The 25,616-nt window shown below is 40.9% G+C and overlaps 1 protein-coding gene across 7 annotated transcripts; it reads right to left on the reverse strand.

Annotated features, from left to right (window-relative positions):
- Window positions 1–2,512: 2,512 nt before the first annotated feature.
- khdrbs1b (KH domain containing, RNA binding, signal transduction associated 1b) lies at window positions 2,513–18,359 on the reverse strand. 7 transcript variants are annotated; one of them, XM_044171449.1, is made up of 14 exons: window positions 17,926–18,359; window positions 15,498–15,619; window positions 14,211–14,327; window positions 13,660–13,806; window positions 10,997–11,130; window positions 10,491–10,728; window positions 9,937–10,004; window positions 9,541–9,599; window positions 8,668–8,856; window positions 7,458–7,503; window positions 7,293–7,301; window positions 7,013–7,121; window positions 6,463–6,530; window positions 2,513–4,008 (listed from the first exon to the last, which is right to left on the reverse strand). In XM_044171449.1, exons 1-9 carry the CDS (start codon window positions 18,017–18,019, stop codon window positions 8,750–8,752), a joined length of 1,086 nt encoding a protein of 361 aa, XP_044027384.1. In that variant the 5' UTR covers window positions 18,020–18,359; the 3' UTR covers window positions 2,513–4,008; window positions 6,463–6,530; window positions 7,013–7,121; window positions 7,293–7,301; window positions 7,458–7,503; window positions 8,668–8,749. The 7 variants fall into 7 exon arrangements, with proteins under 7 accessions (XP_044027384.1, XP_044027383.1, XP_044027385.1 ...); XM_044171448.1 differs by having other exon boundaries at window positions 7,225–7,301; XM_044171450.1 differs by lacking the exon at window positions 7,013–7,121.
- Window positions 18,360–25,616: the final 7,257 nt, after the last annotated feature.

The following is a 25,616-nucleotide window of genomic DNA, read 5'->3' on the forward strand; positions in this document are numbered from 1 at the left end:
CACCATTCGTTGTTTCCGCCACTCTGTACCTGAGCTGTCGGCACATTAAAGAAAAGGCTTACTCCAGTGGTGCTCGAGTCTTATTGATCTCTGCTCGACACATGGGGGTGTAAGAATTCAACATGTGAACATGCCGGTGTACGCTCACGCACACAGACACGCGGTTGTGAATATCAATGGGATTACTGAAAGGTCTGCTGTCGTGAGCTTTCAGATTGTAAACTACACTAAAAGACGGCTGTGTTGCTCTTTAAATGTGATCTCGCAACTTGATAAATGTTATTTAGGTAACATGACAGGTATGACATTTTCTAGCAATATCCTCCCACACACCGATGTAAAGGCTCTCCTCATTCTCTCTCGCTTTCTATCACCCTCTCTGTCTTTCTGCACAGACTGACACACACACACACACATAGAGGCACTCACTGTTCTTCTCACTCTGTCTTTCATTAATTAACAACCCAAGATGTGCTTCCAGTCTCTTTCTTGCATGCATACACACTCACAAACACACACACAGGCTTTCTCTAGAGTATCCCACATTGCACTGCAGCATCTAGTAAGTCTTCCATGGCAACCATTTCAAAAGTAAGATTCATCCACTTTATATAGCTGGCCTAATTTGTCTACTCCAGCCCCCGCTGAGCACTGCCATCTATGATGACGACTGGGCCCTGTGCAGAGCACACAAAATCCCCATGCAAACACCAACATTTACTCTTGAATGTTCTGTGTTCTACTTAATAAAGCCTTGAAAAGACCTAAAAAAAAGTGAGAGAGGACTATTTTAGTATGAAAATACATTTCAGTGCTGAAGTTGCAGACACCTAAAATGGCACATGAAGTAGAGAACATGCATAAAGCTGTTCCAATAAAAGAACCGAGCATGGGCACATTGTGGGACACTGGGCCCTCCACCACCTACAGGTGCAAGACCCCCAGGACTGAAAGAGACACAAAACGACTACAAACGCTGCTGCCTCGTAGTTTGTAGTAAGATTCGGGGCTGCTGTATTGGCTCTAACAGATTCAGTCAACAAAGTTTTACTACTTCTCTACCCTGTCTGTGGCAGAACCCATCTGTTCCTGCTGAGGGCAAAAAAATCACTTGTACTTACTTGATTCACAGTTTTGGTCCTCAGACCATCATCAGGTAAAATTCATAGAATTGAATACAGATAGATGTGAATTTTACTTGATGAAATAAAGTGATTGACAGTGGGCGGGATTTTTGGTTATTTCACAGTTTATATTCTGACACACCTGTCTATAACACTTCGAGTGCAAGAACTTTGTTGTGATTGTTTCCAACTGAGAAACATTTTAAAATCTGGTCACAAATATATAGTTTCATAGCGACACTGAAAACCATGTATCTCACATCAAAATGTGAACTTTTCACCTTTGTGACAATGCATTTTTCAGTTAACCCAATAGGTATTTCATAGGGTTGTTTAGCTCAAGAAGGATCATTTCTCAACCCATTAAGGAACATTTAATCCTTCAGTTCATTTGAAAAATAACAAAATCACCAAAACTAGAGCTACATAGTTTTCACTTGGCAGTGATGATAGTTTTTTAGAAAAGGTTCGGTAAGTTCCTAAAACAGCTGGGCACTGTAGTTTTTAGCAAACATTACACTATCAAGATAAATGCTGTATTTGTCTGGGACTATTTTCAGCTGCGGATTAATACACATTTGGTGCGTTACTGATTTAAGCCAGCAGGACGGTGTATGTTGAACGGACTCAAAATAAAGTACAGTGCCTATGTTCGTGGTAATGGTCAGCCAGTGCAGCGGTGTGGCTCAATGGAGCCCTATGCAACAGAGGAATAAGCTATATATACTGTACTTATTAGCATATAATACTTTGTTTTTTTCTGGGATTTGAACAAAATAAGAAAAAGAATATCACCAGCCTTATCCTTTGATGCAAAACATTTTGTTGTAAATTAACTTTGGTACCATTTTGCACCATTGAGGTCCATCCTCAGCTTTTTTCTATCTAATAACCGCCCCTATACATCTTCAAAGCTTCCCCTGCAATTCTCCAAGAAGATCAAGGACGATTGGGGGTCAGCTCACCCCACTTAAAGCACCACAAGTCACCTAGATTATTGCCTATCCTGATGAGGCAGCAGCTGATGTGTATCTGGGGGAGGCTGATTCTCACCGTCTTCACAGGCATCAGCGTGTGATGTTCCTCTGATGGTGTGAATCCGCCAGGACCAAAAGATACAATCCAGCTGTCCACCATATCTGCCTCCAGTATCTCCACCTCTATTACACACACACGCAGAATTTTAACACATCCTCCTCCACACTCTGCCCCCCCGCCTCAAAAAGACAAGACAGCTTGGACTCCTGTCTCTCACCTTATTCCATCTATTCTCCCACATAGCGCGATGTGAACGCACCACGGCAGTGGAGGTGGGTAGAAACAGCAGACTGTGTTGCAGGCAGCTACAGCCAACAGGAAACATCACAGATGACTGATTCATGGCTTGATCATATTCAAGTCTACTTTTATTGATCATTGCACAGTAACATTTACTTTCTTCTCCAGCCTTCCACTCTTGACAGTTCATCGATTCAAACAGAGGAGATGGCTTCCACATCACTTATCTTTCATTAGATTATAAGAGACATAGAAATCATTATTTTAGACATAATAGCACATAAAGACTGAAAAATGATCTGTTTTGGATATGGCCCGTTGACATTTCATCTCAAATGATGGTTTCTATCCTAATATCTAATGTTCTATCCTCTAAGCTGCTAGCTTTTTCAATAAACTAAATGGAGCCTCTGACTTGGCTAATGCTGCCTTTGACCAGCGAATCGGGACAGAGAAATGTGTTTTTAATACAGGAAAGTACAGTTTTGACCTCTAAATGTAACTCGGCACTACAGGCAGCCGTAATATCATCAGTGATAATGGCAGAAAATGGCATAGAGGGGAATCAAATCAACAGAGGCATGACGGATAGATGGATGGAAGTTAGTAATGTCTGTCTTCACCCTCTGTCCCTTTCTCACATCCAGCTCTCCTCTTGGGTCCATCTCTCTGAATTATCATACTTGGATGCTGAACTGCCAAGAACAGGCCAGCACTGGTTATGAAAAGTGTTGCACATTTGCAGGGAGGGTACATGTGAGTACATGCAAATAGACTTCTGCATTAGCATTTGATATCCTCAGGGCTACACAGGCCGTGCAATGCCAAGATGCGGCGGCATGTGTGAGCTCGCGGTGAACTCGGCCGCTGCGAGATAGCGATCCACACTCTCCGGGCATCTTTAACTCTCGAGCACTGAGTCTATTTTCACGCAGCAATAAGGCATGGATACTAAACAACACGCAGCCAGAATGTAAAAATCAAATACTTGAAATGCAGATGTCACAATTCTCCTTTAATGGGAGAATACAGCTTGCCTTGCAGAAAGTAAAGTTCTTTTCACATCTAATTCAAGGGTTAATAGAAATTAAAAACAATTTCACAGCCTACTATAAATGGAGTGCTCATTTTATGGTAAATTAGGCTGGAACAATTACATTTGTAGGAAGAGGGGGTGGTCTGCAGAAGCTGTGTACAGCAGCATACAATCAGCAAAGGCTTCAAGTGGGTGTCTTCAATGTTAGAAAATAATTACACGAGGAGAACGCATAGTAATTCAATATTGACATAAAATGTAGAAATAGTAGAAAATAGCACACATAAAATGAGAGTTGTTCTTTTGTCTCTGGTTATGCTGGATTCTCAGCGGGCTGAATGTCTTCGCTGACCAGCTGCAGTCTTAGTCCTGTTCCTGTGGGAGTCTGAGCCAGCTCCTCTCCCTCGCACCACATCAGCTGGCTCCTGTGGGTCAACTTGGCAGCCGGCCACTACAAGTCGTCCCTGCCAGGAACAGAGCTGGGCCTTGGGCCACTCCTTTCAACAGGGCGCCCCGAGAGCTTCGTCTGACCACCTCCTTCATGCTGAGCTGCTCCTGTGCACGGCTTCACTGCAGGGGAGACAACCACAGGGGAGACATCGGGATGAGCGCACATGTAAACACACAACGCTGGTTCTTTAACTCACGAATCCTCTTCTGCTTTACAGTGATTTAATGACAGATAAGAGTGCTTGGCAAAAAGAGCCCACTTTCTCGTTGAATTTTTAAGCAGTGGTTGTAATAATTAAAAGGCAGTTTTCCTGCAGTAGCTAAACAACATTTTGCTAAGTAAGACTTAATTAATGGCAAGACTGGTGATTTTGGATTAGTGCATTAATATTTCAAATCAACAGCTAATGTGGTCAAAGGTCTCAGTTTCTGCAGCAGCATCGAACATAACAGCTAACAAGAACCAAGGACAAGAGATCTCTCTTTTATAATTCAAGCTTTCTATAAAGTCTGGACATGAAACAGCATAGGTATATCTTTCATTATTAAATACTCAGATTTTGCTGAGGGACTTTGGTGAAAATCTTAAGGATTCCAAACCAGCTATTGTGCTGCTTTAATCACAAAGAAATAGGATGTTTTTTCTAACATGTCTAAAAATTGGCAGTAGTCCATTGAACACATTCTTCAAACAAGTGAGTGACCTTTCTATCAAAATACATCTCAAACATGTTCTGAAATGGTTCGTTAACCAGCTTCCCTCTACTAAAATGCCAATGACAGTTGTGTTTCTCAAAGTCTGACCACCAAGCATTACTTTTCAAGGCTTCATTTAACTTTTTCATGCCTTCAAGGCACGGACAGGACATCATGAGAAATCCCTCTGACACCTCTCTCCTCCTGCTGGTTCCATTTCGAGAATCGCCAGAGTTCTCTTGCTGCTGTTTCCCTTCTGTCAGAGAGCCTTGAGCTACGGATCCTCATTAGTCACTTTCCCTGAGACCACACTGACACCGGCGTCGCGTTCTCCCTCGCTCAGACTCGCTGAAGGCATGCGTGGCCACACACCAATTCACAGACACTGTCAAAAGCCAGGCGACTTACAGGAGCTGGGCAATCATCAGAATCAACCAACCTTTGAAATGCTGTGAATATCATGAACGTGCTGCTGCTGCATAATGTTACACTGTCTGAAATGCTACCAGGCATCTGCAGCAAAATGTCTTGCACAATGGCTTTTGGGAAAATGGGAAAAGTTAAAAGACCATACCAGCGGTTTTGAATGTTTTAGACCATTACCTACAAATTGTGTATACTTTACATTACAGCTTGAGAAGGCTAATCCATCACAGGGGGAAATTTGTCAGCTTTTTTTGAAGTTAGTGTTGAAAGCAGGGACTAAAAACTCTACTTAGTGTTGATTTCAGCTGCTAAAAAGAATTGTATTATTGATGTATTAATGGAAAAACCCCCAAATATGTACTCTTGTGTGTGTGTACAGCAAATATGACGCTACAGGCAGTAGCCGATTAGCTTAGCCTAAAGACTGAAAATAGTGGGAAACTGCTAACCTGGCTCTGTCCAAAGGTAATGGTCAAAAGTGTAAAAACGACAATTCGCCATTTTACAGGGAGGTATGTGTCCAACTATTTCTTGGTTGGACCAGTTTCCAGCAGAGAATCCTTGAAGCTCCAGCTCCCTGGTTACCCCCCATGTAAAACAACAATATGTCGTTTTTTACACATCAGTTTTTGTACAGAAGGTGGATTTTGTTACCTTTGGACAGAGCCAGACTAGCTTTTCCCTGTTTCCATGCTTTATGTTATGCTAAGCTAACCGGCTGCAGCATCAAATTTACTGTTCATGACTCTAGGCAAAAACCCAAATGAGCATATTTCCCAAAATGTCAAACTATCGCTTTGAAGAGGCTGCTCTCTGTATCCAGACTTGTCCACACTGGACACCTGAGATCTCAGGTGTCTGAGTGTCCATGAATGTGCCAACAGGGAAAGATTCCAAAATGAGCTCTTCTTGCTACAAAAGCAATTAAGGTTTGACCAAAAAAAGAAGAAGGTGGATTTGTTCTCTGTGATGGATTACACATTTCATGCAGGTTGATTTTCATATTGTACAAACATGAATGGACACTAATGGCTGCCCGGAAGGTAGAAAAATCGATCTTTAAGACTTGCTATATGCACACTAAAAAACAGTGTTTTAAAATTGACCCAGTGTGGGGTCAATATAGCACTGACATAATACTGGGTTAATTTTACCCAGTACCAATGGGTAGACAACAGAAGGGTTGTTTTGACCCAGTAACCCAACAGTAAAATAAGAATAACAACAACACTGGGTCAAAACACCCCATTGGTACTGGATAAAGTTAACACAGTATTGCGTCAGTGCTATATTGACCCCACACTGGGTACATTTTTAACCCAGTGTTTTTCAGTGTGCCGATAGTGTAGTGGTAATGAAAAAAGTATGCAGGTTGTAAATTAATGGGCTTAAGCAAGCAAAAACCAGCGGTGTGGTCCTTTTTAATGGAAATAGGTGCGGCAGCGGACCAACCTGAGGTTTGTATGGTCTCACTTCAGCAGATTGTCAGTCTCCGAGCACTTGGTGACCGATAGCTGTGCCTGGAGGAAGGACAAACCCCAAATCAATACGCCGTCTAAAAACACTGGGAGAAACTTGAGACAGATATCATGCAATGTCTACAGGAGAAGATATGCTCATGCAACTCAAGCTTTCTTTTTTGAATAACTTTGTACAGGCAGAACCTTTTAAATATTACAGTAAGCAACCCTAACACAGCAAATAAAAAAAGTTACAGCAGCTCAACTGTACAGAAGATATTGACATAGATTTGGCTTTGTTCATTTTAGCAAGAGTTGCATTAACACTATTCTAATATATTTTGTTAGTACACAGAATAGTTATTTTGGTACATAAAATCCACTACTGTATGATATTGGAAGTTACTTTTTTCTTACTTTTGAGTCGATTCTTTTTTGTTGCCATGACTGTAATAATATTTTAAGAAACTGTACGCATTTACCAGCAAGTTTATGTCAATGGATAAACACACTACGAAATTAAACATTTAGGGTTAGGTTACCTTTACAGTGGAGTTCTCTAGGTTATAACCATCCTCTCCATTGCACTGCCATTACTCTGTACTAAAGTAGCCATCGCGCCAGCGTCATTCATGACAATGAAGCCTAGACCTGAATGGTGGTTTGAATTCAGTTAATTTTCAGATGCTATGAAAGCAATTCTCATTAACGATTACGACCACAGGTAAGAGGATTGAAAAAGTCTTATACATACCCAGGCATTCAATGCTTTAGAACTCTATACACATTAGGAAGCTATCCAGGTTATTTTAGAGGTCTTACCTCTGGGTCCTTTTTAAAAAGTATAGAAAGAGAGAGAAAGAATAAGTTGTGCTCTTTTGATAATCAATCAAGACATCATTTAGTAGGGTTAAAGTCTGCAGACGTCAATACATTCATTTAGATTTAAAATGCGGTTTTGAATGAGAAACAAAGGAAAACACCTACATCTGACTGCTGAAGGTTGTTTAAAAAAGGCCATTTCAGAATTTTACTAGGACAGGAAACAAATAAAGCAAGTTAAGTTTCATAAAAAACAAACTAAGCTTTATTGACAAACTGCTGCAAAACATCTTTTGGACAGATTTAGTAACCTATTTAGGCAAGCTTACACATGTAGCATAATGCATTTTATGGAGAGGGTACAGATACTAGTGGCAGAATAAGTACAGTTAGGATGTTTTAAAATATGTACAAGAGTTCGGATTGAGCTGCAGGATCCCTTCTCTATAGAAAGAGAAGACCCATGTGGAGATTTTTGTCCCAATCCTTCTTTGTGTACTTTGTGCATGCAGTTTATAGAGAATCAGATCACAAAATGAAGACCTGAACTGTTTTTAGCATAACAGGAGGCCATCTCTCGGCCGTGTTCTCATTAAACAAACATTTTGTCTTCAGAGTCTTAAAATTAGTTTTTAACATGTAAAACAAATTGAGGATATGAGGACAGTCCATCTCAACAGTGTCTATTAGGGCTATATTTCAAAACTCTAAGTACAATGACAAATATTGCTGCCTAAGTCTAAATGGACAACGTTTTAGAACTATTTAAAACAAACCATTATCAAGAATGAATTGTACTGATTCCATTAACATTGATTCTTTAACCTTCACTTAATTTAAGATTGTTTTTTGTGTGTCTATATTACATAATTGAAAGTTTAAAAGGTCTTTTATTTGGCTATATTAACAGAATTTTGAAATGTAGCCTAAATGGGAATCTGCAACTGACCCTCGACAGATTCTTTGTATTTAAAAACAATTAAAATGGATTCCTTAGACAAGAGGATAATGAGCCACTAATTCCACTAGAAATGACTATTCCCAAACAGTTAAAAAATTAACGATCAACAATGCAAAAAAGCCAGAGGGGGTAAAAAGGGTTAGAGAACAAAATACAGCAAAATAAACAAAAATTCAAATGAAAAAGAACCAAAAAAAAAAAAAACGCCAACTTCTCCTCTCTAACCCATCTAAAAGCCGCTTTGGGTGGAAGGATTGGTGGCTGGTTGGTTAGGTGGTGCGACAAGGTAGGGGTGGGGGAGGGAGTTTGCGGTCAAATCTCAAAAACCAGTTCCGATTTTCAGTTCCCAATTTACTCTCTCGTATAAAGTCCAGTGTAGGAAAAGACCAAACCAAAGACAAAACGGACAATTACTTTTGTCGGGCTGCTTAAAGCAAGAGCTGCCGTGGTAGACAGGCGGTAGTCAGGGCGACACATTAAGGGTGGTGAGTCCGCTTCAGTACTGTCGGTATGGGTGCTCCCGGTAAGGCGTCTTGGCACCTCTGGAGGGTGGAGGGGCCTTCCCTGGAACTGTTCGCTGGGTCCCATTCCAGTCATCCTGGCCTGGAGAGGACACGCACAAAAATAAACACATTTACAATGCAATATAGACTCAAACCACTTTAAGATTAATTACAGAAAACTAAATTTGGTTAGTGGACATTAAAAAGGTGCTCTGTGGAGATTTCTTGTAAACAAACCAAGTTTCTGTTTACATTCAGTGTTTCTCACCAAAACGTATTGTGTGTATCCCTGAGGTTTAACAAAAGGTGTTGGAATAACAAACCGTTGGCAGGAATATGTATTGCATCGCCCAATACAAGCACAACTGAAAAAAATATTGTTCCATTGCGCTACTAGTGGTCAAACACTCCACAGGGTACCTTTAAAGTTACCAGTTAGTGGCTTTAACTTTAAAATCTAGTAGCCATTTTGGCTGGAAATAAAAAAGCCAATTTTAAGTGCGGCTCCAACTTAAAGTCATACATGGTGGGCTATCAATATTTTTAGACTTTATTATATTATACCAATCAATCAACCAATCATTAAATGAAAAATCATTCATACCACCATGTACGGAAATGTTGCATAATACAGGACTTAAAAATACAAATTGAATACAATAAATATATTTTTATCTAACTTTTGTTTTTTGGTCATATTTATATGCACTTTGTATATTTAGCATCTTTTTAAACAGTATAAATTAGGTCATCTTTGTTGACAGTGAAGAAAGTTTTTCCTTACCATACGACTCGTACGACTCTGTGGTCTCTCCGTGTCCGTAGTCATAGTATTCTGGCTCTCTAATGGTCAAAAACATGGAGAGAATAAGAAATATCACTTTTAATCTTTGAAAAACATCAAGTAGCGGCTGACTGTAATCTCCAGGGGGATGATAATTGGCTTCCATGAATAAGATCAAAGCTTAGCTCGCTAGCATGGAACATTTGAGTCCCGACTGGTTCTCCTAAATAACACCGCCATCCAAACCATGAAGTACAATCGCTGAATTTGTGCAGAGTGGCTAAAAGGTAAGTCAGCTCCTCTCAAATGCCTTTCCGAGTGAAAGCATCAACTAGGCAATGTGTGTGCACTTTGTGAGAAGCAGGTGAAAACCAAAGAGACGTCTGATTCACTCACGCCTGCGGCTGACTGTAATAGCTGTCGTATGACTCGTAGGCCGGGTCTGTGTAGCTCTCATCGTAGCCCTGGAGAGGGAAGGAAACAGAGAAACAGAGTGAGACTTAAGGAGAGGCTTGTTCATGAATCATGAATATCAAGATGTTCCCAAAGAACTACACTTGTACTAAAGCAGACACACTCCCCGTATGTCTTGAGCATCCAAAATCACTTATTCCTGTGTTGACGGACAAGCAATTCAAAGCTTACAGAGTGCCCCAAACAATCTCTTTCAGAGGAGACACGTGTTGGGAGAGGTCAGATTTAGCTTCGTCAAACCTGATGGCATCAAGTCTCCACAGGAAAACTCATCTCTTGGCTGTTTCACTACTTATTCCTCATAGGTCTTATCATTTCCTATGTCTACCTTATCAAAATTAAAGTTTAAAGAGATCTTTTACTTGTTTGTATAATAATAATAATAAATATAACCTATAATATAATTGTGCTGAGAACATCAACATATAGACTAAATGGATAAATTAAAACTACCCTCCACTGCCAGTTATACTCACATATTCCTCGTAGCCATCTGCAGCTGCAGCAGGGGTGTGCTGGTGGGGTGGAGGCGCCATCCTCTGGGGGGGCCCGCCGACTGGGGGCCTGGCGCGGGGTGCCACGGCTCCCCTGGCCGGAGCTGCAGGAGGTCCTCCTCTTCCTGCTGGAGCGCCCCTCACTGCGCCACCTCTGGCTGGGCCGCCTCGAGTCACACCTCCCCTGGCGGAGGCACCGCGAGGAGGCATTCCTCTACCCCTGGAGAGAAAAAAACAGAGTTAATATCTGTGTTCTTCTACTTGAAGGAATAGTTTGACATTTTGGGAAATATTCTCATTCGCTTTCTCGTAGCTTCTAAATATGAAGCTACATGGAGCAGCCAGTTAGCTTAGCTTAGCATAAAGACTGGAAACAGATGGAAACCACTAGGCTGGCTTTGTCCAAAAGCCTGTGTGTGTGTGTGTGTGTGTGTGTGTGTGTGTGTGTGTGTGTGTGTGTGTGTGTGTGTGTGTGCGCATCTCCACACATGTGTGCTCCAGCAGGGGGGACTCCGCGGCCCCTGGCCGGCGGGCCGCCTCGGACTCGGCCTCCGTGCTCCTGGCCTCCGTTTAGGTAGCCCATCTCCATGAACTGCTCTTGGCAGATATCATCCATCATATCCTACACACACACACACACACACACACACACACACAGGAAGAAAATAAAAAGAAAGAGAGCGGGTGAGAAACAACAGCACGTGACATGGGAAAAGTGAAGGTGCACAAATGAAAAGCCAAAAAGAGAGAGAAGAGGGAAGAAAAGGAGGAGCGTGGAAGAACAAGCGATGAATAAAGAGTGAAACACAATTACAGAGCTGCTCACAAAACAGCATCTCCCTAATGGCTAACAGAGCGAGTGGAAGAGAAAGTCTCAGTGCCAGTGACTCAGAGTATTAAAGAGAAGGGGCGGGAGGGTCGGGGATGTGGGAGGCTGGAAAGCATCCATCCACACTTCCTGCCTTCCTGTGCCTCTCCATCATGCACAAAATGTAAATCACTTCTCCCTGCACTTCTTGACAAGTCTGGTGTGACTACATCGCCAGTTACCTTATTCTATCTGCAAAAACAATAAGTTGGGATGGATAAGTGAAGCTGTCTGTCTGAGCAGCACAAATCCCGCAACACAATCCGTCGCCTCTCTTCGGGGAGCAATCACAAAGGCTGCACTGTGACCCAATCAATTCTTTTTCATAAATCAGTGCCTGGAATGGTAACTGAGCTCTAATGATGGTGAAAAAGAAGAGAAAAAAGGCAGATACTAGAATATGCAGCGCAAGCAGCAGTTTTCAATTTATCTGCAGCATAAGAATACAAATTCATCTCAGGCGAGGAGCAGTGTGACTGCAGCTGCATTAAACAAGCCAGTGAGGTGACATGTCTTTATCCAGCAAGGTGTTAAGATTAATTAAGTTTCTTTAGACTAAACATTTTATAGAAAATATTTATTTTAAAAAAGTGTCAGTATAGAGAAATAAAAGGATCTACAAATCCTTCACATAGGAGCAAGGCTCTTCTTTTGCATTTACATTAGTAGACATACAGGTATACATATAAAAAAAGATGAGGAAGAACAAAAGAGTCAGAGCCTTCTGGAATACCTGATTGGGGGGGTACAGGTAATACATAAAACATCACACCAACAAATCACATCCACCCATTTCCTGAGAACCTGAGTCATTTATTAATATATGGCCCGGGTCCAAATGAAGGCCGTCAAGCCTGACAGATTATGCCCTTAAATTGTAACGACAGGTTCTGCAGGGGACGGCTTTTTACATAACACAGCAATACCAACATTGCAACTGGTTCATCAGCCCGTTCATCTCGCCTTTGATCCAAATGATTCTTTCTATAGCACCTTGCACACTAATTAAAAAACGAGGGCACCTATTGGCATGCTTTGGCATGAGCCATTGTTAAAGGACTATGGGCTTCAGCCGGGCTTGACAGCAGACCAGGTTGGCCCGCACTCAAGAATCTCTCAGTATAAAACCAATAAAGTGTAGGCCACGCAGGGTGAATTCCACCACATATCTGTCTGGGAGCTAAACATCTCCACGCTGATTGTCCTCACTCCCTGAAGACTGAGACGCAGGTAAAGACACAGGGATGGGCAGACATGAAGGCAAGCCAGATGAAGGGGTAACCCCGCGGACACAGTGAAAGCAACCCAGTTCCTCCGCTTAAACTGACTGCTTTACATTACATTGCTTTGTTTAAGTTAGACGCTGCGAATCGCTCGACCTTTCTGAAAGACACACCCTCAGTCAATTACCCAAGAACACAGATTCCAGCGGGGTTTCTCAGCCTTTTTCTGGCTGGTGTGCAAGCATGGTGGGAGAACTGTGACTTACAGACTAAGCATGTGTGTACGGCTTTTGTTTTAGGGCTCAATTTAGAGCCAAAACGATCAGTCAATTAACTGATTAGTCAAGCAACAGAAAATTAATTGGCAACTATTTTGATATTTGATTAATCTTAAGTCATATTTCAAACAAAAATGTCAAACATTCCCCAATTTCAGCTTCTCAATTGTGACGATTTGGTGTTTTTCTTTGTCTTATGTGATAGTGAATCAGTCATATACGAGGTTTTGGCTATGGATTAGACAAAACAAGCTATCTGAAAATATCAACTTTGGCTTTAGGGAATTCTAACAGGCATTTTCCACAATTTTCAATTGATATTTTACAGCTCAAACAATTAAAATCAAGAAAATATTTGGCAGATTAGTTCAAAAATGAAAGGAAACTGCTGCAGCCTTAGTTCAATTTGTAGGGTTGAGTTGTCAACTCAATTAGTTGACTGAGGATAACTCAAATCTAATACTGATTTTATCATTTCTGTCAGTTATCAATTTAAAAGTTGCTGTTACAATTTTACAAATGAAAAGATTCACATATTTTTTGAACAGTAAAGTTTTGTCTGAGAAATCTAAAAGACATCACTTTAGCCTCTGTTAACTTCTACTGAGTGTTTGTCAATATTGTTGACATTTCACAGGCTAAATGATGAATTTAATACATAATCAACATTAACGGCAAAAAATAATTGTTGGGCGCAACTAGCAAAGTCCACGCAGACAAGTCAATCTTCCACTGGACACCAACAAGACACAGGCAATGCAAAACAATAAAGTCAGACTCACAGGAAACAGGAACTTCTTGACCTCCTCCATGGCGTGTGCCATGCGCAGGTAGGCCTCTGGCACGGGGGCAAACACCTCAATGAATACATGCAGCTCCATAGACAAATGGGCGTACTTGGGCTCGCCACCTTTCCTCAGCCCCTCCTCCTGAAAAAAGGGCAACATCACAGGAGTGTCAGCGAGTCAAAGAGAGCACACACCTAACACTAAAACAAAATTAATTATGTAAGAAGTAATCACATTACATCCACCTCAGAGGGCATCGGGCATAGGTGTGATATTTCCTTCCTTTATACAGCTTAATAATTAAATCAAAACTTGTAGATAACAGGTTTAGCGGGATATCCTGAAGATTCCTGGAACAGATGTGCAGTGCGTGGATGCCCTTGGCTTTACGTTTACGTTCACCCGACCTATCCTGCGAGTTGACGCCATCTGGGCTCACTGCCTTCCATTCCTCTCAAATGCATGCCATATGTGTTATGTACTTCAGGTACCCTTCTCACAGGTGTGCAACACCAGAAGTGTGTGTGTGTGTCTGTGTGTATTACCTTGGATTTGTCTCTCATGGATCCTTTGCCCAGCACAGAGATCTTGGCTCCGGTCTCTTCCTGCAGACGTTTGATTGTATTGCCCTGAGGTCCCAAAATCTTCCCCACGAAATTGAACTAATAGCAAAACAAAGCAGAACAAAATTTGCCTGACAATCAAAGCAGAGGTGAGTTTCACACCAAGAGAGTGAAGGTGCAAACCTTAAAGTAGTAGATTTACCAGACAAGGTCAATATGTTCCCTTGAGGGCTGTAATGCCGTCAGTGACTATTCACTACTATCATCCAAGCACTGAGCCAGAACCGACTTGTGATCAAAAGCTGCAATCTTTACCTCCTCAATTTTTGAAGTAATTACCATGTGTATATGGTGTGTCCTACAATTAGCTGTCATTGCCAAACACATTTAGCGAAGAGTTTCCACCAAGGAAGCAATTCCTGCAGAAGTTTTAAAAGTAGCTTTTGTTATCTGAAAACACTCACTAGCTTTGTCATCCCTGACACAGCGGACTGATGTATCAACTAAATCTAAGTTTGACAAACGAAGACCGCCGTCTTACACCACAGACCAGACTCCTACATCATATTGATCTGATGCAACTATAGATCTTATTCCTTTGTAGAACTTCTTGGAAGAATTTTTTAAAGAGGTGTGTAAATGTCAAAAAGTAAAGTCCTAAAAGTTACACTACAGGCTTTAGTGAGACACCATATAAACTTAGGTGACTCAAACTGATCCAAATAAATGCAACAACATGCAAACGAAGCATTATGCAACTAGCAATGAGTTTCACAGGACAGATTATATCCTCACATGCCTTCCTCCAACATCTTAAACCATCATCCTAAAATCAATGTGTGTGAGTCAGATATAGATTGAATGGACATGGATGAGTACACCTGAGGTTACATGATAAAGCCAAGTAAGACTTCACACTGAATGGAAACATTTGCTGAACACAAACAGGAGAGAAGATCCAATCTTCGGAACACAGTATGAATTACAGTGCAATATAGAGCTATCCCAGTCATAGTAATATTAACATTTTGATCCGTTTAGTGATATTTTAAAACATGCCAGTATCGGCTGTAATTATACTCTGGAGCTTAAAGATCAAGGTTGAGAAGAGTAATTTGAGACTCCCAAGTAACCCCATGGCTTCGAGTAATTGAAACCCAGCTGCAGGATAAATTAAATCAAGAGGGGTTCACAGTGAAAAGAAAGAAAAAAAAAAAAGAGGACGGAAGAAGAAGAAGAAAAAAAAAAACAAGGGCAAAGATAGCTCACCTTCGGGTACTGTTTGACAGGTATGAGCACTCGCTCCTTAAGCTTGATGTTCTTTGTTGTAAAAAGATCCAGGTATGTTTCTTCCTCCTTTTTAGTCTCGCCTTTCTGGATTCTATCAATTTCTGGAAGGAGAGAGGTATGTTTCAGGCAAAGTGTTCGTGCAATCAAACAGGAATCAAAGAAGCAAAGAGCAGCTCACTTATGAGGAGGATTTATAGCCACTTACATTATCAAGTAAGCATTGATTTAGAGACTTGCAGGTCATAAGCCATCTCGGTATACAGGTTAAAACTTAACATCCCAACCAAATTCAGCCAACTATTTTTAGACACACAAGTTACAAGTTTACAACAGTTGTTTCAACTACAGTTATATGCATCCTAGACATAAAAAAGTGACTTTCAGCCTAATTTTGCCTGGTTTTAACTGAGTCAACTTGAAATCTTTTGACTGACAATCAATTTTTACTGAATGCCAAACAATGGTGCATCCAGATGAATACAAAATGATTAAAGAGTATATCTGATCTGTTTCATTTAGCACATTTTTGTGATCTTGTCAGCATCCTGAATAGAGCTGAAACAGTTAGTTGATTAATCCATTAACTGGCAACTATTTTGACAATTGACTAATTGTTCCAGTCATTTTTCTAGCAAAACTCCAATCTCTGGTTGCAGCTTCTTAAGTGTGAGGATTTGTTGCTTTTCTCTTTTTTATATCATTGGAAACAGAGTTTATCTGGGTTTTGAATTGCTGATCAGACAAAATGAGACATGTAAAGACATCACTTTGGACTCTTAGAACTTGTGATGGACATTTTTTCACTATGCCATTTCCCAAAAAAATGAAAAAATGATTCAATTCATCAAAAAAAAAATTGTCAGACTAGTCAATAATCAACATAATCTTTAGTTGTAGCCCTAATCCTGAACCTTTCAAACCACAATTTAAGAAGATACAGTTTTCACAGCTACATTCTGAGAGGCAGCTATCAGCTCTTCCCTACAACCTTCTGTCACCTCTTCCATGTGGCATAGCACCTAGTCTCCAGCACCCAAAGCACCATTACAGCACTTCATCTCAAACCACCTCCTCACTCCTGGCCATGACAACTCCTGAGCCTGCGATGTGCAAACATGTCAGCTACAATAGTCTACCAGCTGCAGATCGGGGGTGCCTCGGTAGATGTCGAACCGAGTGAACCCACAACACGCTGTCTTTCTGGGCCATTCTCACTTTCAATTTCAGAGATGTAGCCTAGATTTTGTACATCCTGTTAGACAAAGAGACTGGCTAAATGATTACCAGAGGAACCTAAGATACTTGACTGGGACAGCACTTGGGCAACAAAGCAGACAAAACAAAATTATCACTTAACTAGCAGTTCTTCAGATTCCCTATAACACTCAATAGCTAGCTTATAATATCCTAATGGTGTTTAGCATATTTTAATTTTCTATAGTGTCACTGTAACGTCCATGTAAAGACTTATGATATTCAGAGACTTTATGGCTATCCTATGCTACTTTCTGGTACATTATCCCACAGTGTCACTAGATTATTTTACTTAACAAGTCATATTCTGACAGCAATTCAGTACTGTCCCTCTAAAAATGTAGCTTATACAGAAAACATTAATAACGGGATAAGGCATGTTTTCAGAGCAAGGTGACTGCCACAGGGACATAACAAATATCAGAAGCAGTCTTCCCTCTTGTCCCCTCTCCAGCACAGCTACAGCACAGCAGCTCGGAGCTGCCAAGGCTGCAGTCTCTTGCTCAAGGACACTTCAGCAGCGGCCGACGGACAGCAGGACTTGAAAGATCTGACACCGCTACTAGGCGGTAGCGAGGTGACCACAGTCACGGATACTGCCGCACATTTATAGGCTGCTGCGCAACATAGCTGCCAGACAATGAGATCAACAGGGACTCGACAACGAAAACAAACGACCGTTTGTCCTAAAAGAGTCCGAGTCTTCAAGTTTAAACTCGGCACGAGCCCCGATAGTAACTTAACTGAAGAAAACGGATTCGACACGTCGCAGCTGCACGAGAGGAAGCGATAATTATTCAGAAGAATATTTTAAAGTGTCTCCTTCTGTGGTGTTATAACAGCTTTAGGCTATTTACAATCTCAGACACTAGTCATTAGCTAGCATCAAATTAACTCCTACACGCCGCCGTGTATCTCTCTCTCTCTCACACACACACACACACACACACACACACACACCTATCCATTATGAATGCACTTAATGTTAGTGTTGCGGTTAATGGGGCAGTCCACGTCCCGCAACCAAACACATGGCGACCAACGCTGGAGGTGTGCGTCTTTTTAGGTGCGTTCACGAGCCGTGTGTTGCCCCTCTTAAACTCAAAGCACTAACCACACTCTGAAAGACAAACACCATATAACAGTACTTCACCTGCGTTTAAAAGTTTCATGGCGTGTGTAAACGACGAGTCCAGGCTGTCCTTCTCCGCCAGCAGCTCGGGGAGGTATTTGTCGTCGTTCTCCATTTTGAGTTTAGAGAGGGGAAGTCAGTTTCGGTGTAACAGAAAAAGCGCAAAAAACCCCCAACAATAATAGAAAAAAAGTAGTCCAGTTAAGTAACTACGGAGTGCCGCTTATCCCCTGTGTAGACGGCGCTTTGCATGTGGCTACCAGGCGTTTCTGTGACGGACGGGTCCGCTACTTTGCGTCTTTGTGGTTTCCCAACCAGCTGGAACCCTCTCTTCAGCAGCGGTGGCTGGATGGAAATGGGAGAACAAAAGCGGTGAGAGACTGGAAGAATAGCGATCCGATTCAAGTCGGCGGAAGTGAGCTCAGAAGGACGTAGTTCTCCGGACTGACGCCGCCTACCGTGTGCTGTGTGGATGCGCGCCGCCTCCAGCAGCGATAATCCCACTATCAGATTTTCAATACTGGTATGGGTGTGGTACAGTTATAATAAAATGTCTACTACTGGGTTCTCTTTACTCTGAGGGGAACTCAAAGGAACTTATTACAGTAATATTCATATTTGAAGTTGTCTGCGTATCAGAGCCAGAGGTGCTCAAAAGTGAACTGATTAATGACCATATATGGAAATTTGGTTGTCACTATAGCCATATTACTATAGGCAGCTTTATCTTTACTGTGGTGTCTGTAGAGTTTTGTAGCATTAGAGGAGTTAAAGCAATGGCCAACAGGTCAAACATGGATTGCTTTTTTATGGTTAGATTATTTATCTTTTTAAAATGTACTATGTTTCTGATTGTATTTTTAATAAGATTATTTAAAAACTAAATTCTAGAAGTGTAGGTGTAGTCTGACTAATTGTATGACCACAAATGCCCTATCTGCATTATAGAGTTACTTTCATTTGGGAATCATCACAGGGATATTACAGTATATTCTCACCTGAGGACAGTGGCATGACAATAGGAAATCTTAGAGTATAAACTAAAAATGATAGATAGATAGATAGATAGATAGATAGATAGATAGATAGATAGATAGATAGATAGATAGATAGATAGATAGATAGTGGGAAAGAAAATAAAATACAGTTAGTTAAATACAGCTAATTCCATACATAATAGACAATAAAATAGAATAAGTCTGTGAATAGAAACCATATTCCAAATCTAATGTGTATTGAATTGTTATGTACTGCAGTATAAGATATTTTCATATCAAGTGTAGGCCTATTTTAATTGATATAAATAGTATAATGACAGCTGATGACACATCTTCAGTGTTTAATTTGTTAATATAATTTTAGTTCAGATAGTGTGCCCTGAAGATGTGGCACTTCCATTCCAGGCTCTCTACTGCCCCTTTGTGGCGGTGCTGATCATAACAAAGAGTGTGTCTCATGCTGCTGAACTTGGGTCCATCAGAAGAAGCCTGTTCTTACTCGAATCCCGCATTTTCCTCTCCACTTGTATTGATTCAAAAACACTTATGTGCAAGTGAAAAAAGCGCAGAATGTCTGGAACAGATTGATTCCTCCGATTCAGATGGTGGTAATGAACCTGTCATGCCATTGACTGGAGCACAAGGGGTCAGAGGTTAGAGCTGGCCTAATGCATACAAAGAGAGAGCAGACCATTCCTTGTGTATTGGGTCTTTAAGCATATACAGTAGCACGCATTATCTGCAGGCGGATGCTCTTTGAACAAACAGCAAAAACTGTAGGTCATTTGTCAGTCTGCTGCCGGAGTGAAAACTATTACGATCGACCGCAGCTGTACTCAGGAATGCATCTGCTCAAAACAAATGAAGGCAAAAATTGTCTGCAATAAACACTTATGGGAGGCCGAAGACCCGCTCTAACTATCAGTGTTCACTTGATCTATCTCTGACCGTTACAGTGTTATTAGTGTTGGGGGTTGCAAGGTTGTCCTGACTCCTCTTGTCATTGACAGAATGGATCGCCTGTGAGCTGAATTTCAATTGGCTCATAAAAGGAAGACTTACTTCTCTTGGCAGGTGGAGGAGTTCCAATCCGATAGCTTGCGCTCTTGCCTTCTGCTTGTGTGGACTTCCCCTGTCCCCTGACATACAGAGCCACAGTCTGGGGTAAACAGGGGCAGATGGAAGGGGGTAAACACTAGGGTTAGGCTTATATAAGTCACCACTATTTTAGACCTTTGCATTTGACCATTTTTCATGCCCCAAAGATTCCAAAAGATGTTAAGGATTCGGTGTTCCCCTAGAGTTTTATCCTTGTTAGGGCCGATGAGCCTGAGAAACAGGATTTAGCGCATCATGGGAGTCTGAAGCTCCACTAAAAGTCAAACAAATAAAATTCTTAGCAGCTCCTTATGACAGGTTTCACTGCAATCATTACAAACTGCAGTATAACAAGACTAAGAGTCTACAGCCATGCTTGTGGCTCTGTGAGGCTGTACTTAGGCACAGTGGTACTCTGAGTTAAATGCCAATGTGCTCACAATGATAAAGCTAAATGCTGAAGATAGCAGGTATAATGTTTATCATGTTCACCATATTAGTTTAGCGTGTTTGCATGCTAACATTTGCTAATTAGCACAACATCAAGTGCAGCTGAAGCTGATGGGAATTACATTATTTTTGCTGGTATTTGGTCATAAACTAAAGGATTGGATATAAACAAATTTGACCTGATGATAGTGCTAGATGAAAAGTTAAGAGATCACTGATATGATTACAATTCATCCTGAGGGGAACATGAATCTCTGTACCAAATTTCACTGCAATCCATCCAACAGTGGATGGATTGCAGGGACATTTTACAGGGACATTTTACTCAAAACCACAAATGTCAACCTCATGGTGGCGCAAGAGGAAAAGTCAGGGGATCAACAAAGTCATTAGGATTCATCCTCTGGGAACCATGAATGTCTTTTGTGCCATGGTCTACATGGTTTGTGCCAATCCATGTAGATGTTGAGATTTCCCTGGGTAAGTGAAAATTTAGACCTGTCGGGCTACAGGGAAGATCAAGAGATCACCAAGAAGTAATTAGGGTTCATCTTCTGGGGACCCTGAATGTCTAAACCAAATTTCATGACAATCCATCAAATAGTTTTCAAGACATTTCACTAAATGTGATTATGGTGGAAACCATGTAATCAGAGGAGACATTAAATGGATTATATTCAATTTGAAATAAAAGGGCCTTCATCCCTATAGTATACAGTATTTCTTAAGCCGACAATAGTAAACAGGGAAGATAAAATGAAAGTGGTGGCGAGACAAATAGAAGGAGAATAGGAATCTGGATGCTTAAATCCTGTAGTCTACACACTGTCAGTGGAGGGTTTTCCTGTTCTTGGGTGGTTTAGGCAAGAAAGCAAGCAAGAGCGATGGCTGGGTTCAGTCTGAGGGTCACACTCAGTTTAGCATCGCTACAAGGCCAGAGAAACCTTTTTTTCCCCATGAAAGCTTTCAGAACTGTCACACCTGCTTAGGTCTGTAACACCCCCCCCCACCCCCCTCCCTCCATCCATCGTCTCCTCTTCCCACCCTCCGTTTCCCTCCCTCACCACCCACCCACCACAGAAAACAAGCTCTCCCTTCATCCCATCCCCCAGACTTTCTCTGTCCCTGTCATGCCCACAAGGTGATTATTTTGTTGATGATCAATGTCTCTGGGAGGCATCTGAAGAAGTGCTTAAAAGATTAAAAACTAAATGTAAAGCAAATATGCAGACATTTTCAAGGAGGGTTTGAATTTTGGTTAAGATCTTGTGTTTTGTAATATTACTTGACACTATATGGAGCATTATGCTATTCTCCTGAAAAGTACAGACTTTTATTTGCATTGCAGGAGTCTTGTTCTACCACATGGAGACAGGAGTTCTAAGAAAAGCCATTAGTGAGGGCTTATATATTCTGCTGTTACTGCAAAAAAAGGGGGGAAAATGGCACAGACCCAGCAGCCAAAAACTAATTCAGCCCCTTAACAAACCGGAGGGCAAAAAACATGGCAGGTGAAATCACGTCTTTTGCTTCAATAAATAACTAATGTGACATTTCAGGTTGTGTTATTTCTGACAGAGCTGAGAGGAATTGGGGAAATGATTCCAGTTCTTCTTGTTTAAAAAAAAGTAATAGCTCATTTCACTGGAAGAAAATGTGAGAACACTTTATGCCCTAATAATTCTGCTCCTGTTTGTCATTTTTGCTGAAATGTGGACACCATTATTCCACCCATCTGTGTATACTTTTCTGAGGTATGTAATAAAGTACAGTGAGACCAGTACAGTAAAAATATGCAATTGGAACTGACAAAACCCCTTGACCTTGTAAGTGAAAAGAACCTAGTGACCAAAATCATCCATCTTTCAAGTGACATTTGCTCATTAATCATCCATTAATATATATTTAAATGGCATTAATCAACAATTTTATACGAATATAAGGGTCAACAAAGGGCCAGTGAAAATTCACTTACATTTGTTATAGGGCCAGAAACACGACTCCAATGGGATGATAATGTTGTTTGTGAACACTAACAATATCTTGCCATGCCAATAGTTTTGGTTTTATTTGCCCAAGTTTTGAGATCTCTGTCTATTTCTTTGGTAAAGGAAAAGAGTTATTCACAGCAAGGTCTTTGGATTAGGACATTGTTTCTGGAAGTGCTCATTGCTGTTTTTGCTTTTTTAAATGTAATGTTTCAGAGCTGTGAGCACCACAAACAAAATTCCATTCATCTCCTTTGGGGTGTCGGCAGAAGTCTCACAGATAGATATCTCACAACCTGGGCAAATAAAGCCATAACTATCTGCATGGAAATAAAGGTGAGAAACCATGTTTTTATTACACTGAATCAAATAATAATGTAAAAGGGGTCGCTAGCATTGACAGGTCCAACTCTGCAGCTCTAACCTTTTTAGCCTATTTTAGCTAATTGTTTTGGTTTTACGGCCCACAATTTTTACTACATCGTTTAGTCTCACCACTTTCATAAACCCCATTTTAAGTTTTTTGTCCTCCCAATAAAAATAACAGCATTAGTCGTTTCAGCACATTCCCAAAACCAACATATGTTTATGTTCAAGTGACAAAGCCCTCAAGAAGACATGGGAATTATGACACTTGTCCTTCAGGAGCAGTAGTAAATAGTGTGACATTGTTATAGCGTCACAAAATCCACAGCAGGAGGAGGGTCAACGAAACGCTGAACGGCTGTTCACTTCCTGTTTCCTACCAACCATAATCTTTCCCTTTCCCTAATCCACTTAAAGTAGTTTTTGTGCCTAAACCAAACCTTAACCATAGTGATATTAGATCACAAACTGTTAACTGACAAATAATGTTGTTCTACTGATAGTGGCGTCAGATCAGAAAAGGCTTATATGTGTCGTTATGCGTATTGTCATTTAATTTGGAGGACTGGTTTTCAGCAGCAGTAGGCAGTTTGTGGCAAAAGATCTGTGATACCCCACTGTACCCACCTGCCCCGTCCCAAACAGCTTAGCATTAACGTTAGCATCAAACCAGAGCTCAAATGCCAGTGAAAATAGCCTGACCTTTGTCAGGGAACAGAAACACAAGTCAAATTAGACGATAATGTTGCTATGTGTCTGCTGGATGTGTGAATTGGCAACTGTTTGCTAACGCATTAGCCAGGACAACTCTATAGTCAGGCTGTGTGTCTGCTAGTATATCTTGGTGTTCTTCTGCCCCCTGCTGGCCAAAAGTTGATTAATGTAGCTTCAAATAACAAAAGTTGTTAGCAGTTTTATCATATTTTATGTATAATAAAAGTATAAAAATATATCAGTGACATGGTCAGGAACTACTTCAGCATCATTTTCATCTGCTGCACAGTTTTTAGCTTTTTAGCCTAATACAGTTCCTTATCACCCACCACCTACCATCAACTACAATTAGCATAGCGCAGCTTAGCACTGCTAGACCCAATGATCTACCAGGGACAGGGACACCCAAACATTTGTTTATACTTTTAAAAAATGATATGGTCTGATATGACTGTCTGAGTGGTGTGATTTGTGCTGAAAGTAAGTAGGCCACTTCTGAGCCCAGGGGGCAGAGGAACGGCTGGATGTGTTTACTCACACTCAAGGATTTCATTTGTTATTTTCATCGATGTTCTCAGTGCTGTTATTATTGTTTTGTTTTTCTGTGTGTGTACTGTGTGTGTGTGCAGGTGGGAACTTGTGCGTGATTTATATAGAACATGCTTCACACTCAGGGGCTTTCCCTCTCTCCCTCACACTTTGATGTAAGTGCTCTACACTCTCCTGCTAAAGATATACCTACAGCATTGATTTATGGGACCCGGCCGCATTCATCGGACCCAAATGAAAAGCCAATAAGGTGTTTATAGATACATATATATCTTAACATAATGCCCTGTGGCTCCTTAAGTTTTTATATCCAGTGTTACCTCTGGGAGATTGCTCAGGTAACAGTTTGCATTCAACCCTGGTTCTGTGTCATCAGTAAGCAAACAGTAAAGTGGCTGTGAGAGATATTTAGGCTTTAAGGCAGGGGTGCTGTGCCAAACAGAATGAGTAAAGACTTCATTGTGTTTTAACGGGCAGTATGATGGAATGTACTAGTCTACATCTCCTTGTGAACACAGTTTTCTTCTATTAATAAAGGAGTGGGTCATTGTAGAAGTTACAGCCCCTATGTGTGCATTTTTTTAAAGTATATTATAGCATAGTTATTCTGATGGCGTAAATTTCTGTTTGTAGAAAAACAAGATTATTCTGTATGAAAATAGAATTTAGAGATAATTGCAGGTAACTGGTTCGGTACTGAGCTTTGCAGGTGCAGGACAATCTCCCAAAAACTTTGGGTGTATTTCTTCAAGTTCACCATTCAGCATCTCTGAAATATGAATCCAGAAATCCATACCAAGCTATCATTAGGACCCACAGTACAAAAGACTTTTCTTTAAAATATATATCCATATTTTCTTTTTTTTAAAAAAAAAGCTTTTTTCACTTTGTGCTGTTAATTGTTTTTAAAGAGTAGACATCGTTCTCCTTTTTATTTGTGTACAATTTATGAACAAAACTCTGGCTTTCAGTTCAGCCTCCTCCTTCACCACAACAGATGGACTGTCAGGCTAAAACTCATATCCTGCGCTGCAGACTCCGCTGGCTCAGTGACACAGCAACATCAAACAGGGCTCACAGCCCATTTGATATGTCAAACCATGGTCTCTCCTGCCTCTCTCAGGTGAATAGTGTCTAGAAAGCACAAATACTATAAATAATCTCTGAAACCAACAGAGGATTTAGCGCTTGGTTTTGAGCTCTGGTAATTAGAAATGCATTTAGGCCTTCAAAGGCTGGCTGCAGATGGAGATCAGAGGCCTTTCTTAGCCGTTAAAGCTCTGTAAAGACTATCAGGAGTGCTGAGATTTTTTCCTACTCCTCACCTGCTTTCTACCTTGAGGGCATTTATAAAAATACAGCCGTAACTCATCCCACATTCAGTTTTTAATGATTGTAAATTATATACCTCTCTTCATAGAGCTTCTTCAAAGCTGATATTCTTTTAAGGTAAAATAGAAGGGTAAAGGAGAGGAGCGAAATCCTGCCTTTGAGCTTCTTTTCAGGGCTCCCTTTCATCGAGGTCTGTGTGTGTGTGTGTGCATGCAGA

The sequence above is a fragment of the Siniperca chuatsi genome, linkage group LG17 (assembly GCF_020085105.1).
Source record: "Siniperca chuatsi isolate FFG_IHB_CAS linkage group LG17, ASM2008510v1, whole genome shotgun sequence".
Classification (NCBI taxonomy): domain Eukaryota; kingdom Metazoa; phylum Chordata; class Actinopteri; order Centrarchiformes; family Sinipercidae; genus Siniperca; species Siniperca chuatsi.